Below are 17525 nucleotides of genomic sequence, written 5' to 3'. Positions count from 1 at the left end.
TACCCTCAAGGTTTGTTTTCCGGAATTGTACCGTATTTCTCGGAACTAGGATGCTTTTGTAGCGGATCTTTTACAATCTAGAAATGGGCTTGATTCATTGGGCGTTGAATTTTAATTGAGCAATTCAAGATTGGGAATTGGAATCTCTCTCTATCTTTTTTGATCTACTGTATTCCATTAAGGTGGGGGGTGGTGGGGTGGGGTGGTTTAGAGTAGATAAGCTATGCTGGAGGCCTTTGATTCAGAGAGATTTGAAGTTCGATCTTATTATAGAGTATTAACTCCTTCAGGTTCTGATGATTTCCCATGGAAGGGCATTTGGAAGCCGTTTGTCCCTAATAATGTGGCTTTTTTCCTTTGGGTTGCTGCTTTGGGGAATATCCTTACAGCAGAGAATCTGAGGAACGGTCTGCCAAAATTTTAATTGTTCTGTTATATAGTATATCTTGTAAAACCATTTCTGTGAAATAGATTTCTAGATGAATTGAGCTTCAACTTTCTACCAAAGGTTTCCCAACTATTGCCATTTGATCTGATATCTTGTAACTGGAATAAGTTTTACCTTTAAGAATCTTACATGAACTTTTGACCTATTGGTACAATACTCTTTTTGTTGACATGTTCTGCTTCATGATTGTGTTTCATTTGTATTCCACCACAGGAAATTGGGCGGTTACAGAAAGTTCAAGGCCCAAGTGCACTCAGTGCAAAGGATGAGATGGCAAGACTTTCACGTCATTTAGGTTCTTTGCCTCTTCTGGCTAAGCACCGCATAAATTGCATCCGTACTGCCATTAAACGAAACATTGAGGTACAGAATTATGCTTATTCCAAGCAGATGCTTGAGCTCCTTTTTTCCAAAGCACCTGCAAGTAAACAAGATGAACTGAGGAGCCTGATTGACATGTGTAATCAAAGGGGTTTGTCCAACAAGTCCATTGATCCATTGGAGGATCCTTCCCAATTCTGTGCCGCCACGCTCAGCCGTCTGTCAACTATTGGGTATGATGTTTGTGATCTTTGTGGGGCCAAATTTTCAGCTCTCTCAACGCCTGGATGTATTATATGTGGCATGGGAAGCATTAAGAGATCAGACGCACTTGCAGGGCCTGTTCCTTCACCATTTGGCTGAGGTCCAAACAAGGGTAATTTTGCTCTAAACTGTACACTTCAGGATTTGGAACAATACTGTTTCAGGGTTCTTCCACCTCAAGAAAGCCACTGCTACAGGATATCCTTCGGCAAGTTTCCGGGTTGCTTATTGAAGAGAAAAAAAGTAGCAGCACAAATGCGTAAATAATGTATAATTTCTCGTTTGTATTTGAGCTTGTCAATTCATTTTATTATGTTAATTTCATCCCACCCATTGTTTATTGTTGTATTATTCCACTCTACAGGGTTGTCATGGCAAATCGTTCATTTTTACTAATTTTGTAGAAATATGTCATACCAGCCTTATTCGTGACGTCCTTTGCATAGGCATTGAAAAGAAAATGTTATATTGGTGTGGTTTTGTAGGTTTCATTGTAATACATGAGAACTAACGTTTTTATATAAATTTGTTAACTGTGAGGTTCTTGCATGCCTTGCGGCAAAGCAACAGCTGAAGCCAGATAGTTTTTAATCCATTGGTCATTTCTCAGACCACTTAATATGATCCCCAAGGTTTATTTTAATCTGTTACACCTGTGAGTGACATGTCTAGCTGGACTTCCACATTTAGCCTGTGAAGATATGGGGGTCGTCCCCACCTGAAAATGCAGAAAATGTAGCATGTGGGCTCAATATCTGTGGGACTCGCGTGCTTGTGAGAAACGCGCACTAAAAAATGGGCCTACAAGATACTGTTTTCAAGTGCAGAGTAAATAACAGAAGTATGAACAGTATAAGAATATGCTGCCAGAATTTCCTGTTCCAGTGGGCTCTGATGCTTCCATTCCAAACCTGCAAAGACAAGGTTAATAATAGAAGTATCCAGAAATAAACAAAAGAAAAATTCAGGTACCACACCCTTGGCCACAACTCGCCCAAGTTGTGGCCAAGGGTGTGGTACCAGAAGTGCTCTAAACAAAATTGACTTTTAGGTGGCTGTCAGTGTCGATTTGACGGTTGAGGTTGACGTTGAGGTTGAGGTTTTCTGAACATTTTGTTTCATATTTCACGAGTCAATTGAAAGCATGTTGTCGCCTTGTCCAACAAGCCTCTTTCTGTCCCAGTACCCTAATCTTGGTCGTTTTCTTATTATGGGACAAGGTTAAATTCTAAAGTTTCACTTGCTTGCCTGTCTAGTTCCGATGGAATGTATAGGCCAGTAATATTTTGCCGATTGCTTTAGTGAAAGATGGCGAATCAATCTTGAGTGAGAGAGACAGCGCATTCCAATCGTGTCAAATCATTATAAAAAAATTATGGGATGTGCTCTATCTATTGAAAATGTGACTACCTTATGGAAAAAAACGTGATTATCTTTTTTAATATCTTATAATTTTTTTTTAAATGGATAATTAAAATATACTGTAAATGTAAACATAAAAGCATTATTATTGGTGGTGCTTAAAATTATATTGCTATTTTTAACACTACCAACTACAAAATTGGGATTGCATTGGTGGGGCTAAGGCCATAAATTTTTGGCTTCTCAGCTACAATGCACAACTATCTTTGGTTGTGCAATGTAGCTTAAAGGTTAAAAAAAAAAAAAAACTATTTTATTTGTGCGTCACAATGATAGAAATATTTAAATCATTTTTTTTTCTCTTCCTTCTCATATCTTCCTGTTGCCCTACCCGCTTTAGCTCTTCTCCTTTTCTTTTCTTTGTTTTTTTTTTTTTTTCCTCTCTTCCTCCGTGACTCTGATCTTTACCTTCTCTTCTGACGAAATTGATGGCTCCGATCACACCAATTTGAAGAGAATGGATCGTTGGGTTGTGGCCTGGGGGTCGATAGGTACCAGTGGTGTGGGTATTTGGGTTGTGCGTTGTGCGTTGTGGCTGGTTGTGTGGGTTCTGATTGGGTTGTGGAGGGTTTGTTGATGGGCATTGTTGATGTGGGTGGGTTGTTGAGGTGGATTTGTGGTGGTGGTGGTGGTTGTGACCGAAGGAAGAGAGGGAGACGGAGAGAAAGAGAGAAAAGGATGAAGAATAAAAATAAAAATAAAAAGAATAAAGAAAGATTTTTTAAATGAAGTGGTTGCTAAAATAGAACCATTGATATGGTGTGAGTTGTGAAATAGTAAGTTAAAATAGATAAATTGGCTTTTTTAGGTGTTAAAAAGCTAAAAATTTGCCTCAACCAATATGGATGCTTTAAACTAGACTCATTTTTTATTTTTGAGAAGAACATTTTTTATTTTCGAGAAGAAAACTATAAATTTTAGTGAAGCATTATAGTGTATTGATTTCGTCCCTAAAGTTTGTTTGGAGTATGTATTTTGTCTATTGTCTCTAAACTTCATAGAAAGCTTCTCCCTTTTTTATTCATCCATCAATTATTTAAAACATTGCACTTTATGAATGATCTTTTTAAAGTTTATGGTCTCCAAAAAAAATTAGTTGAGAGATTTTTTTAAGGATGTAATATTTTCAATAATTTAGCAAAGAAAAGGGAATTTGATTTTTTATTTATTTTTAAATGAACGTTTTGCAAACTTTAGGCACAAAAATAATGTCTTTTTTTTCTATATATATATATTTTTTTTTTGGTAGAAAGGTGATAATATAAAAACTAAACAAAAGAGGAGATTATTTTGGAGTGGGATGTTGGGATTAGACCAAACATATCTGACTCATTGAAGAAGCCAGGGTGAGAAAGCCACATGGTTTCAAATCTAAAGGGACGAGGAAGACCTGTGGGATACAGGGTAAGGGAAGGAGGATGGGGCAGTGATTAGAATGTACGTTGAGAATGTAGGTTAGGGTTGCTTTTAGAAAAGAAAGCCTCTAGTTAGAGTTGACTAGTTAAAATTATACATATGGACGATATCTATTTTGATTTTTGGGCGGTGGCAATAGCATAATGAGTTTGTTTTAGTGAATTGACTCAAATCTATTAGTCTACTTTGAATTGCTATTTCGGTTTGCACTTCGCACATGGATGGGGAAGATAATATGAACTATTACTCTGTTTTTTATATGTATTCTAAAGGCTCTAAGCATCTTTCAGACATTTTTGTGAGGGGACAAAGTTTAGCTACAAAATCGGTTGTAATTTTAGGCTACAAACTCACTCAATATTTTTCTATTGAAGTTGGATTTTGACAAATCCACCATTGGATTATATATTCTTCTTATATCCTATATGTTTTCAAAATTTCAAGAAAATTAAAGATCAATAGCTATGTTATCAATACATTTTTAAATTGCAAGTTTTTGTAATTTAAAATTATACATAAAATATAAGTTTATAGATTATATAGTAAATAATATCTTATTGGCATAAAATTTGACATATGTATTAAGAGCGTAAAGAACATGTAATTCAACGGTTAGATTTTCAAAATATTTAGTAATATTTATTTTATTGAGTGAGTTTGTAGCCTAAAGCTACAACCAATTTTGTAACTAAACTTTTTCTTGAGTGAGGAAAGAAATAAATATTGTGATTTTGGAATACTAATGTAATATCTGTCACTAAGTTATTATAATAGTGTCAAATTGAAAAAAAAAAAAAAAAAAAAAAATCCCTGCTAAATCTGGCCCCAATCCCAAGCAATCCCTTATCCCTTAACCCTTTTATTTCTTTGGTAAGTTAAATCAATTATTCAATCTCATGACATTTTGGCCTCAATATGACAGTGGTTTCTTTATGCAGCTGGATGTCACTAGACAACTTAGTTGGAAGGTTAGGTAATCTGTATTTTTCTTTTCTTTCTTTTTTTCATCAACATTCAAATCTATTGAGCTGTTTATTCTCAATAAATTATCCACACATGTAGGAATTGTCAAAACTCAAAAGATGTCGGGAATCTGAACATCAAATTTTTCTTGTGCTCTAAATCTATCAAATTGTATAAAATGCTTCATCCGACATTAACGAAACATTCAACAATTATGACACAAATTTAGAAAGTCGATCTAAAAGAGAATCTTTAAAAAAAGAGTGAAAAAAAAAAGAAAGAAGCGTACAATGAATTAAAGAATTCACCATCTTTCATATAACTCTTCCCCAAATAATGAACCAATCACCCACTTTAAACTCATTCCCCTCCAACACAAATGCTTGATTAGGTATGTACGTACTTGCACTTGTTTGTATAAGTATATATACTCATATAACCCCACCACATCCAAAGTAAAAAACTAGACAGACTATGAAATCCACCAAAAAAAAAAAAAAAAAAAAAAGAAGAAGAAGAAGAAGAAGAAGAAGAAGAAAAAAAAAGGTAAAAAAAAAGCCTCATCTGTGTAAAAGCAACCTGAAACTGAAATCATATGGCATTACTTGCACTGATTGTGAAAGGGGTTCACTTCCATTTCTCTCAAGGCATTTTACTGCTTCATTACGTAGTTCATTGGGTAGTTGTAGACAAACCCAATCCAGCAATGATTCCAAGTCCTTAGCAAAGTCAAGTAGATACCAATCTAATAGCTTGGGGACCCTTAATTTGTTTGTTTCACTAATCCCAACTGCTGCCTGCAAATACTCTCTCTTTGCAACTTCCAACTCTTCTTCAACCCCAGATGATGAGTAAACCCTCACCTTCATTAAACAAAAAATATGTATTCACTATTCAGTACCACCATATTCATGAAAATATAATTCATAATTCAAAATCACAATACTAAGGAAGCATATTAAATTTAGGTTAAATTGTAAACTACATCTCTAAAGTTTGGAGTTGTTTAGATTTTACGCCTTGAAGTTTCAGAAATTGAATTTTAACCATGGAGTTTTGAGATTGTTTAGATTTTACCTCTTAAATTTTAGGAGTGTTTAGATTTTATTTCTTAAAACTTAGGAGTTTTAGGAACTAAAATTTAATTTTTAAAACTTAATGGTATAAAATTTAAACACTCTCAAATTTTAAAAATATAATTTACAATTTAGCATTAAATTTACTATGAACATGAGGTTTAGCTTATTTTTCCTATCCAATGGTTAGTTGGGACAGGGACATGACACGTCTATTGCTGGGCTGGACCGGCACAACACATGTCATGTCTAGGTTCCCTCCAAAGAAGTGGTTAAACTATATGGAAGCCAAGCTCCATGATTATTTATTGCAACAATGAATTCCAAAAAGTCAATACTAGCTTTTTTGGCATTGCATTCATATAGAATAAAGAATGGCATTATTTTTCTTGGGACTTGTAATGTAATATCCCATGAATAATGTTCTCATGATACGAAACAAAAACGCTTAGAGTTCGTTTGATAACGTTATTTCAGTAATGTTATTTGTATTTTTTAAAATATGTGTGGTAAAAAAATATATGAAAATATGTGTAATGTTATTTAAAAACTGAAAATATGTGTTTAAACACATGTACCATACAGACCCTTAAAATGATGAAATGACAGTTACATAATCAAATCCATAATTTCTTAACAGTTTAATTTTTTGGGACTACTAATAATTTATCTCAAAATGAGAGTCATGGTCATAATTAATTAAGTTCGAACTATGTACCTATTCTATCTCATATTTAAAATGTTAAAATCTTTCATGTGTCTATTTACTAATCGAGAGTTTGGACTCACATGTAAAGAAAAGTGTTAAGAATAATGATTAATTGTTTAAATTCATGATTGCTTAAAGCTTTTGAAATAATTAGTAATTTGTTAGGGACTTTTCTTGCAACTCAACAATATCATAAGAAGTGGATAAAAGCTTACAGCAGGGGAAGACCAGCTACCACAAGAGAGTGCAAATGTAACCAAGGGTTCAGACCACTCCAACCCAAATATACTGCGTGCTTTCATCTCATCATTTTTTGCAGCTTTTGCACATGTCTGTTGAAGAATTAAAAAGAAAAAAAATTTAAGTAGACAGTAAAAGTTACTTCGGGGATGGTGGAGGATCCAAGAAAATTAAACCCATTCAGACCAAAAAAAAAAAGAAAAAGAACCTGCCTGAAAGCATAATGAAGTTGATATAGTGACTTACAAATTTCAAGTGATAGGGCAGTCTCAAGATGAAATGTTCAATTGTAATTGCATTCAGCAAGTGTCCACCCACAACTATTGTCGCCTGAGGGAAGCACCACTAGGTTTAGTCAATTGCAAAAACGATTAACAGTGTGTGTTAACCATGCACTACATATTGAAGAACCAATGTCCTTCATCTAATGTAAGATAAACAAGCTTAATAATGAATCTATAAAGGTGATGACAGTTGACATCTTAACTAAGCTACAAGAACTACTTTGGTCGGCATCAAAAATTAGGACAATCCTAATATCTGATACAGAGATCACATCAAATCCATGCCTAAGTATATATATCTATTGGATAAATTATGTCCATTTTTGAAATAAAATAATAGGTGCAAGAGGAGAAAAACCCTAAACTAGAACATAATTCAACAGGGGATAACAAGAATGATGGATAAAGCTTACCTTTTGCATTAGTGCTACAACCATTTCAGGCATCTCAGGTATCCCATGCTCAAGAATTGCCTATTAAATTGACATAACCATGTAAGTGTGTGTGATCTTGCTTTAGTATTCTATCCCAGTTGAATAAAGCACTTTTCTAAGCCATTCGATGTCCCATAATTTTATTGTAAATGTACATTCTTGAGTGTTCATTATCAAAACCTTGGACTCATTGGTGAAAGGAAGATATCTTACATTCATCATGCAGGAATTGTAAATATTTATCCAGAAAGCAAGCTTCTGCTGATGTGTAAGACCCTCTAAGTTCACAGTGGCAAGCCTTCCAAATAGGAACCTGCATGTATTTCATAAGAGTTAAGGCTCTAGATTCAAACTCCAGCACCATTAAAGCATCAGTAAAAAAAGCTAAGAACTTACTTCAGTCTTTGGATAAGAAACAAAGCATTTGTTTTTCGGTTGAGATCAATTGAACTTGCTTCAATTGCATAGAGATGCTTATAAGGACCAATATCTCTATTTCTGAATTCTGAACAGATATCATAAGGATCTCCAAGCTCTGTTTCTCTGTTGCTTGCATGAGAAGCTACTGATTGAGAAGTCCCTGAGTGTACTACTTTGTCCTTCACTGTGCTGATTCTCATGAAAATGCTAGACAAGCACTTTATAATATTCTCAGATACTTTGTTTGGACTGATGTCAGCTTCCAATAGGCTATCATCTGAAGAACCAGAAGAACTCTCCTGTGCTTTTTCCTGGTCTACTAATCTGCTCTCTAGCTGGACAATAAAAAACCGCGATTAATATGACTATAACAAAGTACGGATTAAGTCTTGTTGATACTGCTAATTTTCATACCTGTGACTTTAAATTATCCACACACTTCACCACTGATTCACGATTGATTGGAGGCTTCTTCACCGGGGTTGCAATTTTTGCATATTTCTTTTCTGGAGATGGTTTGTCTTTCACAGAATTAGTACACGACCGATTCTCTTTTCCTCGTCCATCTTCAGGAAAAGATGGAGAGGAATTGGGTTTCTTAGGAGATTGTTTCCCAACCACTAGCCTACTGGAACAATTAGCAGTTCGATCAGGGGTGGTATCAGAGAACAAGAGCTTTCTACTTGAGGTACTTCTGGCAAGAGAAGGTAGAGGCCTGGGCATGGATGTTGCTGAATTGAGCTCATTTTGGGGCAAGGACTTTGATCTCTGATGTTTGGAGCTTCTAATGGAGTTATGGTCAATCTCACTCGAATTCTCTGCATTCCTCTTGGAGGATGTGTAGATAGCTTCCTGATAAAGACCTTGTCTAAAATTCACAACTTGCTCTTCTAGTCGAACAACCTCCTCTTCTAAAACAGCTACTTCAGCAAGAAGCTCTAATGTCTACAAACAAATAAAAGCATTTCTCAATTCCCTCATTATTATCAATTCGTTAAAATTTAATAAGTAACACACATGATAAAATTTTCAAAATTATTGATCGTATAGGATAATGTGAATGTTCAATTCACCTGGGTTTCCTCTATTTCTTCCCAATATCTATGTTATTAACTATTCAATCATTTAAACAAAGCTACAAAATCTATGTATGTTCTGTGATATATATAGAGAGAGTGTGTGCGTGTGAATTAATACTAACATATGGAGGAAGATAAGGAGGAAGACGAGGTAGTGCTCCTAATGGTCTAGTAAAAGCCCTCTCCAGTGCTCTGTGGACATTCTCTTCATGTCTGAGCTTCTTTTTTAGCTTATCAACCTGCATGTTGCGAAACGCATTAATGAAATCAACCCAAAGCCACAAAAAAGAGAGTTAAACCTATATTTGTATGAGGATCAAAATGCAATGGTTTTATAGAGAGCAAAACAAAAAAAAATACATCTTGAAGTAACGCCATTTTCCTCTCTCTGTTTGATCTTCGTCGATTGGTCAAAGGTTTCCCAGCAGCTATTACTCTGTTCCCTTGAGTCTCCATCTTCTCCTTTTCAATATGAAATGGCATTAAAAATAACTAAGCTGTTAAGACTTAAGAGAGAGAGTAATAAAGGAAGAAGTACAATACACTACTACTACTTCTATTCGTTTCTTGAGAGAAGTGAAAGAACCCAATTCTCAGATTTGGATCAAAAGCGCTCACTTTTTTTTTGTTTTCAGTTCAGAAGGAGAGTACACAATTTGGAACAATATATCCAAAAGTGAAAATTAGCTTAATTTTTTTCAATTGAAGATAAACATAAAGAAAGTTATGCAAACTGGGCCAGCGACTGAAGTTTCTTTAAAATTAAGACATTTAAGATACCCCATTCTTAGATATACTGTTTTAGATTTTTCTTTAGCTTCCACGCTCCAGAGCCTCATTTTCTTGAGAAAGTGACAGAGACAGACCCATCTCGAAATTGTAGCCCATAAGACCTTTAACTTGGAGAGTACAAAAAAAAGCTAAAAAAGAAAAGAAAAAACGCTTACTTTATCAAGATTCAAAGGAGCTTTCATTGCCTGAAGAGTGGTGCGCACTCTGGTATTCATACTTTTTTTTTTTCCAGAAAATGAGAAAACGATTCAACACAATTAATATACCCTGAAAAAGATAAACACGAAAAACCATAAATCTTTCACATATTAATACTAAATAGTAATAATTATAAGAGAGAGAGTTTTCATACCTTTTAGAGAGCGGGAAAGTTGAAAGAAATGAGAGGCAGAAGCAGAAATGGCTAGTGCATATGCATTGGTTTTGTTTTGGTTTCTTTTATATCTCGAACAGAGTGAAAGAAAAGAAAGCAGCAAAAGCCCACAGGAGATCAGAAGAAGAAGAAAACGACGAGGTTTCGAGCTTGAAGCAGAAGCGCCATCCAAGAAAAATGTAACACATGGACAAGAACAACCGACTCACTGTATATTAAAATATCAAGTAGCTGCAAAACCCTGATTTTTAATTTCAAAACAATGGTATATACTAATACTACATAGCATAGATTGTTGAGGAAAAAACAAATAGGTAAACCGAGGAAAGTGCGAGAGAGGTGGAGACACTGTAATACTAATACTAATCGCTCTTTTTATTGGTTTAGTTTATTAAGTGAAGCAATTCTTCGTCTTCTACAATATTAGCAAAGCATTTTGAGAGTGAGTGTGAATGTGACAGTATGACCTGGCGAAAGGAAGAGCTATGCCCTTGTCTGCTTCACTTTAGCTTTGTGTGTGACAACCCCGCTCTCTTCTCATCATGAATTGACGTGCTCTCTCTCTCTCTCACCTTGTATTTTCTTACTTCTACCGTTCTACGTTACCTTCTCCTATCCCTTAATTTATTTTTTTCCGGGTAAATTATTGTATTAAGTATTAACAATAGAAGGAAGGAAGGATCCTCTCTTATTCCGCATAGACAAAGACCCACGAGAGGATGAGATTTGAGAGAGATGGGTAGGGAAATGATTGCCAAGTTAATAGCAAAAATAAAAATAAAAAATCACTGCAAAAAATTTTGTCTCATTCAGTCATTTGCAAATATTGACATAGATCTAGTTTTTTTTTTCACGAGTTTTGTAAGCTTTGAAATTTGAGTACTTTTTTTTCAAGCACCTTTGAATAGCTGTTTGGTCATCCCACTTTTGTTTTTTTTGTTTTCCAAACCTAGAAAATTATTTTCTAAAAATTGTATTTGAAGCCAGTTTTCAAAACACTATTTATACATTATTTGTGTTTCGCTCTTATTTTTTAAAATAAGTTTACAGCAAGATAAAACATAAAAAATTTGCTTGGCTCCTATTTTTGAAAATTAGTTTTATAAAAAAGTTTACTTAAGCTCTATTTATTTCAATGAAAAATCTTTTATGAAAATAACTTTTTGAGGTTTCCTGTGTTTGGTAACTTTAGAAAAATCTCAAATGAAAACTATATTTGATTAACAAAAAATCTTATTAAGAAAAGCATGGTGTGAGCTCCAAAACTTTTTTTATTTATTTACAAGATTGTCAATGAAATTAGTTCTTACTTAGTTTTCAAGAAATACCAAAAACTTGTTTCTTGTTTTTTGTTTTGCACAGTGAAAAATGGATTAAGTTTTCTATAAAAAAAAATTGAAAACATTTGCCAAACAACTATCACACAAGTAGGCCCCACAATTTTTAAAAAATAATAATAAAATGGTAAAATACAGTTAACACCTCTAAAATTTAGACTAATACTAGCCAGATTCAAGATTTTTAAAAATTGATCAATCAACTTGGTTCCTAAACCCAACTTGGATCTTAAATCCATTACTCATTTTTCGTCTTTCTCTCACGGTAATTAGAAACCAAATTAGTCAGTTTTTTTTTTTTAAATTGGATTTAGTTGATATTAGCCCAAATCTTAGGAGTATCAACTATATTTTACCCAAAACAAATAAGCTGAAAAAAATTATAGAATGCATACCTCTGTTTAAGAGTTGCAGTGGATTGACTACTAGTGATCAATGTATGTTTGTCTGTTGATTTGTCGAAATTTATCTATAATTTAGGTTTTTTTTTTTTTTTTTGTTGCAATTGGATGTGGTGGCTTACAATGACTTGGAGGGCGGTTGTGCCTGAGAGTCTTTTGCAATTAGGTGTGGTGGCTCACAATGACTTGGAGGGCGGTTGTGCTTGGGAGACTTGGGTGGCTAGTCTTTGCATGGTGGTAGTTTGGATGGCTTTATGGTAGTGGCAGTTGAACTTTGGCTGGCAAATAGGTTGTGGATGGCCAAGTGTTAGTTGTTTTGAAGGGGTCTAGAGAAATTGTAAAGATTGTGAAAAATTATAAATAAAATAGGAAAATGGTCGCATCACATAATATTTTAATATCAAATTGTTATTTAATGAAAAAAAAAAATGCATTCTCTTAAGATATAATGAAACAAAATTTCATGCAGCATAATTATTTTTGAGGAAGAGTTTCAACATGATAACAAACATTGTTTCTCAAAAGAATATATTTTGCCAAAATTCATTTAATTAGATTTTATTCTACAATTATTTAAACTTTATTTGCAGAAATCTTATAATTAAAGGCAGCCTAATATGTTCAACTTCTCTTTATGAAAAAAAAATATATGTTCAACTTCTCTTTATGAAAAAAAAAATCTCAAATTGAATCGGACACTAGGGAAGCTTCAATTATTTGTGGGTACTTTTTTTTCCCTTTTTGTACAATTCACATTTTTACTTTATCTTTAATGATCAAAGTGGATTTAATGATCAAAGTGGAAGAAGCGAGTACTTTAGTGAAAGTGTAGCAAGGGAACTCTGTCAGCACATGTGATAAGAAACTAATAATATGTACTTCTTGTGCAGCTACTTTGGATGTTCCAGCTTTAACTCTATGATCATAAATGATAAGCACAATTTCTTAACTAATTTAATGATAAGCAGATCATTAATAGAGATAGTAAATGCTTGTCTGATGTTGTTATATGTTTGAGATACAGAAAGATTTCCATTCGATTTATTTATTTATTTATTTTATATATAAAAATTGTAGTTAATTAAAACTTTAAGGGATTTTCATTATTAAAAAAAACAAATAAAAAGAATTTAAATAACCATAATGCCTTTTCATTTAAGCAATTTAACGTTCTAGTAAATGATGAACAAAAGTGGAAAACAAGTATGCCGTAGTTGTACAACATTTGTGTGCCAGACTTTTATTTTATTTTTCCTTTTGAAAACTTTTTGTGTCTTGGGAATTTTCATTAGGGGTAACATTTGTTACACACATTTGAAATTCGCTTATTTTACTGGAATTAAATTTTTTTTGTTGAAAGTACGGTAAATAAAGGTAAAAATTAACTAAAATAATACAATAAAACTCATGAATAGTACTAAAAATCACAATGAGATTCATGAATAGTAACAAAAATAAGTTAAATAGTAAAATAAGTTGGTTTTTTAATTTGGAGTCAAACACACTATGTACACACGGCTTAAAACAGCTAAAATCATAACTTTAAGTCATATTTTTAGACTAAAAAACGTGACTTAAAATCACGTTTTCAGTTATATGTTGGCAGTGTATAAATGAAGTAATGCACACGTGTGCATGTATCAGAATTTTAATGTGCATTCAAATTTTCTTCTCTTTTTGCACTCACTGACAAGTTTCCGCCATCAATTTATTTTTCTGTGCTATTAAACTGATCAGTTTTATTGACATGTCTTGATCATCTTTGCTTGTGAATGGGTGACATTCACAAGATTGAGACATGAGATTAAGACAATCACAAACGTACTCAACAAACTGCTTAGTTATCTCAATATTTTAATGGGTAAAAACAAGAAGAAATACGTGATCTACCCGGCATGCATGTGTATGTTGGATCTTAATTTAATGAAATTGTTCTTTTCTTAAGATTAAAGACTCAGTCTCAATTGTCAGTAATAAGAAGAATACCTTTCTGATTTTCTGTGCATGAAATTTGATAGAAGCTTAATGAATGCCTATAAGATATTTATTAATAAATTATTTTAGAAAAATTTTAATATCACTTATGAAAAATATAAAAAGTTGTAAAAATATTAATTACTTTATCTTTTGTTATAAAAAGTTTATAAAAATATTTCTTAAATTAATACTCTTAGGCATTCATTATTTTTTCTCATCATTTTTGTATCTCTTTAAAGGATACATGTGCTTTTGTGATAAACCTGAAGCAAATAGTTAGGAACAAATTTGACACTACCGCACACTCTTGGTGCGATGATCACTCCACAAGTATAAGTGTTTGTAAGGTGTGGAGGGTAAGAGTTGGAGTTCAAATATTCAGGAAGGAACTTCACACACATATATACTTATATTAGGTTAATGTAAAATTTCTATCTTGTATAAAAAAATGAAACAAATTTGACAAAAATTAGTAATTCACCTATTCTTATACTCACCAGCAGAACATGAGTCGTTCCTTAACATTGTGTTGTCTATTTTCTTCCTTTTTAGAAAATTTAAAATCAAAATCAAAATAACTCAAAAGTAATTACATTTCAAATAATTACAATATATGTTTCCCAAATACTCGATAGAAAGGCAATTCAAAAGTGGACATTGAGAGACGTTCCCGATGCATTATATTAAATAGACGGTAATAAAATAACAAGATTAGGTGCATGGATTTAATGATACTATGCATTTTTTATCAGCAGAAGCACGTGAGCGTGCAATATTTCTTATAAATATACATATGCATGTAGTTCCAACAGAGTCATATGCACTTAGCTATAGTCCATCAAAGTAGTACTCTCTCTCACATATGCTTTCTCTACCTACTCATGGAATGAACATCATTTTTGTAACCTTTTTGTCGAGCGAAAAGCAAGTGACTCCCAAAACCTTTACTAATATAAATTTATAAATCAAAGAATGAAAGGGAAAATAACAAAACTACTACGAATTTTATTACAAAAAATATACAAATTGATGTGGTTGGTAGTTGGTACTACTTAACTAAACACCATAATAAATAAATGTTGGAGGTATTTTATTTTTTGGTAACTCGCCAATTTTATTATACTTATGTTGTAAAATTTATAATATTTTTAATATTAATATTAAAAAAACAAATTTACATAAGAATTATTGTGCCCCCTGGATCCAACTATAGGGTTACATTTACAAAAGTTGATGTGAGAAAGAGAGAGCACACTAGTCCGAGACTGCTTCATAGTGGTGGAACGTTGTGGTTCCTAGTCTACTACACATAATAGAAGTGGGAGTGGGAGACATCTATCTTTACCGTCATTATTCTTTAGGCTAAAGTGATAATGAAATTGTAGGCCATGCGTCACGCCACCAAAATCATTGGTACACAATACATTAATGTTTCCCCTTATGTCTATGTACATCCTCATGCATAAGGCTAAAATGGCATAGGAGTAATGGAGTATATGACCATTAATTGAAGTTCACTAGCTAGTAGTGCAATTGATTCAATTAATTAGCATATTTCGCAACATGGGTTCCAAATATCTATATATACTTCTCATGTAATCATTTTTTTTTTTTTTAAAGATTCTAGTTAACTCAACTAGTAAAATCTCTGATGGTTGAATAAGAGATTTGAGGTTCAATCCCCGCCTACAGCAAAAACTAATTGGTTTCTTAGTCTGATAATAAAGAGTTATCATCAGGAGCGGATGTTATATGTTGAAATTCTTTTTAAAAAAAATGTAATTTTTGTTGTTCAATGAGTATAACTTAACCATTAAAAGGTTCATGGAATAGCAATTAATTCTTGTAAGTTCTTGTTAAAGGGTGTCCTTAGTACAATTATTGTTAACATTTCCCATTCTTTATAATGAACTAAAAAGAAAGAGAGCAAAATTAATAACCAAAATAGATAAAAGAAGAATTCATCAAAATGGTCCCAATTGCAAGCAACCACTTCATTTTATTTGTGCAGTGGTCCCTAAGATGAAGATGAAGGAGGGGGCCAGTGACCCAACATAAAATTTTGGGCTTAATGTGAAGTGACTAGTGATGCCGAAAGCATAAAGCGTAAACAACAGCAAAGATCATAGGTACAATTTGTGATTTGTGAAAAGGGCAAAAGCAAAGGCACATGCAGGAAGCCAGGAAGTATTCCTCATCCGATTCTCTTCCACTCACTAATGCGATTCAATACTAGAATCTCTCTTGGGACTCATGGCTATGACACTGTATGTATAAAATGATCTTTATAAATCTGAAATTTTAATAGTCTGCAATATCACATGAAACTATGGATTACTTCAGATTTTGTTGGGAGTTTTTAAAGAAATAGAATGCAACGGAATGTAAGTATATAACAGATATAAGTAATAGAATGAAAATGAAACTAAACTATCTTATCTTGATGTTATAAAAAAAAAATAGGGAATAAAAAAGAAATGCAAAGTAAATAACTTTTTTTTTTTGAGAGAATTGTGATGAATAATTTCAAAGTTGAGAGTGTAATTTAATAATTTGAATAAAATCATCAAATATTTTCTTAATTACCTTCCACTCCTTACTATTTTTCAATCACACAGCCATTTTTGTCTTGTTAGAAAATAAAATTTGAATTTTTTTTTTCAGCCCCTTAATATAACATGACTGACAAGATATCATTTCACATTGAAAATTTTAGTTAATGGACTAAATCACTTTGGTTGTTACTATCGGATGTTGGACATAATCAATCCATGCTGTGGCCATTTATATGTGAGTTTTTCCAACACTAAAAGCTAGCTTTGAGTTCAATCATTTCATAGTGTTTCACTTTTGAACAAAATCAGTTCTAGCCATATGTAATAACTATAATTAAAAATAAAATAAAAGCAACTATCAACCGTTTTTTTACAACTTTTTATATTTCTTATAAAAATGGTATTAAAATTTTTTTAAAATAAATAATTAAAAATTTTTCTAAAAACACCAATTAACAGTACCTTATTAAATAATTTAGAAGCGTTTTTGGGAACTTATCCAAAAAAAAGCTCCTAGTGTGGATTTAAAGATCCCCCTTTTTTTTTTATTGTCCACGTTATTGGCTTTCCTAGACCTTTACTGACAGGCCTGTTACTTGATCGTTAAGCATGGTCTAAACACCAGGCACAAGGACAGCAAGTCATGTGAGCTTAATCTGCAGTACAATTGGGTGAAATAATGAGGAGGCAAGAAATAATAGTAAAGCAGACCAGTTGTGCTTACATTTGATTTATTTATTTATAAGAATAGACTCGGGACGACCGCACGTTACATCATAGCAGCACGACCAAATGAAGGCGGAAACCCCTTCAGACACTTGTGGGAGTGTGTTTTTAATCTCATCCCACTTCTCACAAATTACACTGCTCCGTACGCTACGACTGAGCAAAATCACTTGGTCATTGGTCGTGATTTAACATTTATACAATAAATAATTAAATATCCAACCTCTTTATCATTGTACCTTGGGATCTCTCCGTTCAATGAGCAATTCTTATATAGTCTCGGAACAA

The 17525-nt window shown here is 33.0% G+C and overlaps 2 protein-coding genes across 2 annotated transcripts in view; one reads left to right on the top strand and one right to left on the bottom strand.

Moving 5' to 3' along the window:
- Positions 1 to 1600, top strand: part of LOC142624046 (uncharacterized) — a 40848-nt gene extending 39248 nt beyond the window's left edge. The window contains exon 25 of the mRNA XM_075797546.1: positions 662 to 1600. Within this exon, the coding sequence (XP_075653661.1) occupies positions 662 to 1132 (471 nt within the window). The 3' untranslated portion in view covers positions 1133 to 1600. The remainder of the gene's footprint in view (positions 1 to 661) is intronic.
- A 3427-nt stretch (positions 1601 to 5027) lies between these two features.
- On the bottom strand, positions 5028 to 10901 carry LOC142623702 (uncharacterized). The gene is made up of 11 exons (XM_075797152.1): positions 10221 to 10901; positions 10024 to 10135; positions 9437 to 9538; positions 9199 to 9315; positions 8412 to 8942; positions 7974 to 8332; positions 7791 to 7890; positions 7557 to 7616; positions 7106 to 7189; positions 6835 to 6951; positions 5028 to 5697 (listed from the first exon to the last, which is right to left on the bottom strand). The coding sequence occupies exons 2-11, from the start codon at positions 10081 to 10083 to the stop codon at positions 5395 to 5397; spliced, it is 1833 nt and encodes a 610-aa protein (XP_075653267.1). The 5' UTR covers positions 10084 to 10135; positions 10221 to 10901; the 3' UTR covers positions 5028 to 5394.
- Positions 10902 to 17525: the final 6624 nt, after the last annotated feature.

The sequence above is a fragment of the Castanea sativa genome, chromosome 2 (genome assembly GCF_040712315.1).
Source record: "Castanea sativa cultivar Marrone di Chiusa Pesio chromosome 2, ASM4071231v1".
Taxonomy (NCBI): domain Eukaryota; kingdom Viridiplantae; phylum Streptophyta; class Magnoliopsida; order Fagales; family Fagaceae; genus Castanea; species Castanea sativa.
This window is presented reverse-complemented; position numbering and strand designations above follow the sequence as displayed.

Bases quoted from the DNA above. Each gene is read 5' to 3' on its own strand.
- LOC142623702 (XM_075797152.1), bottom strand. From the start codon at position 10,083: ATGAATACCAGAGTGCGCACCACTCTTCAGGCAATGAAAGCTCCTTTG. The intron at 9,539-10,023 runs GTAAGCGTTTTT...CATATTGAAAAG, and splicing joins CTCCTTTGAATCTTGATAAA to GAGAAGATGGAGACTCAAGG. The intron at 7,617-7,790 runs GTAAGATATCTT...TCAATTTAATAG, and splicing joins ACAATTCCTGCATGATGAAT to GCAATTCTTGAGCATGGGAT.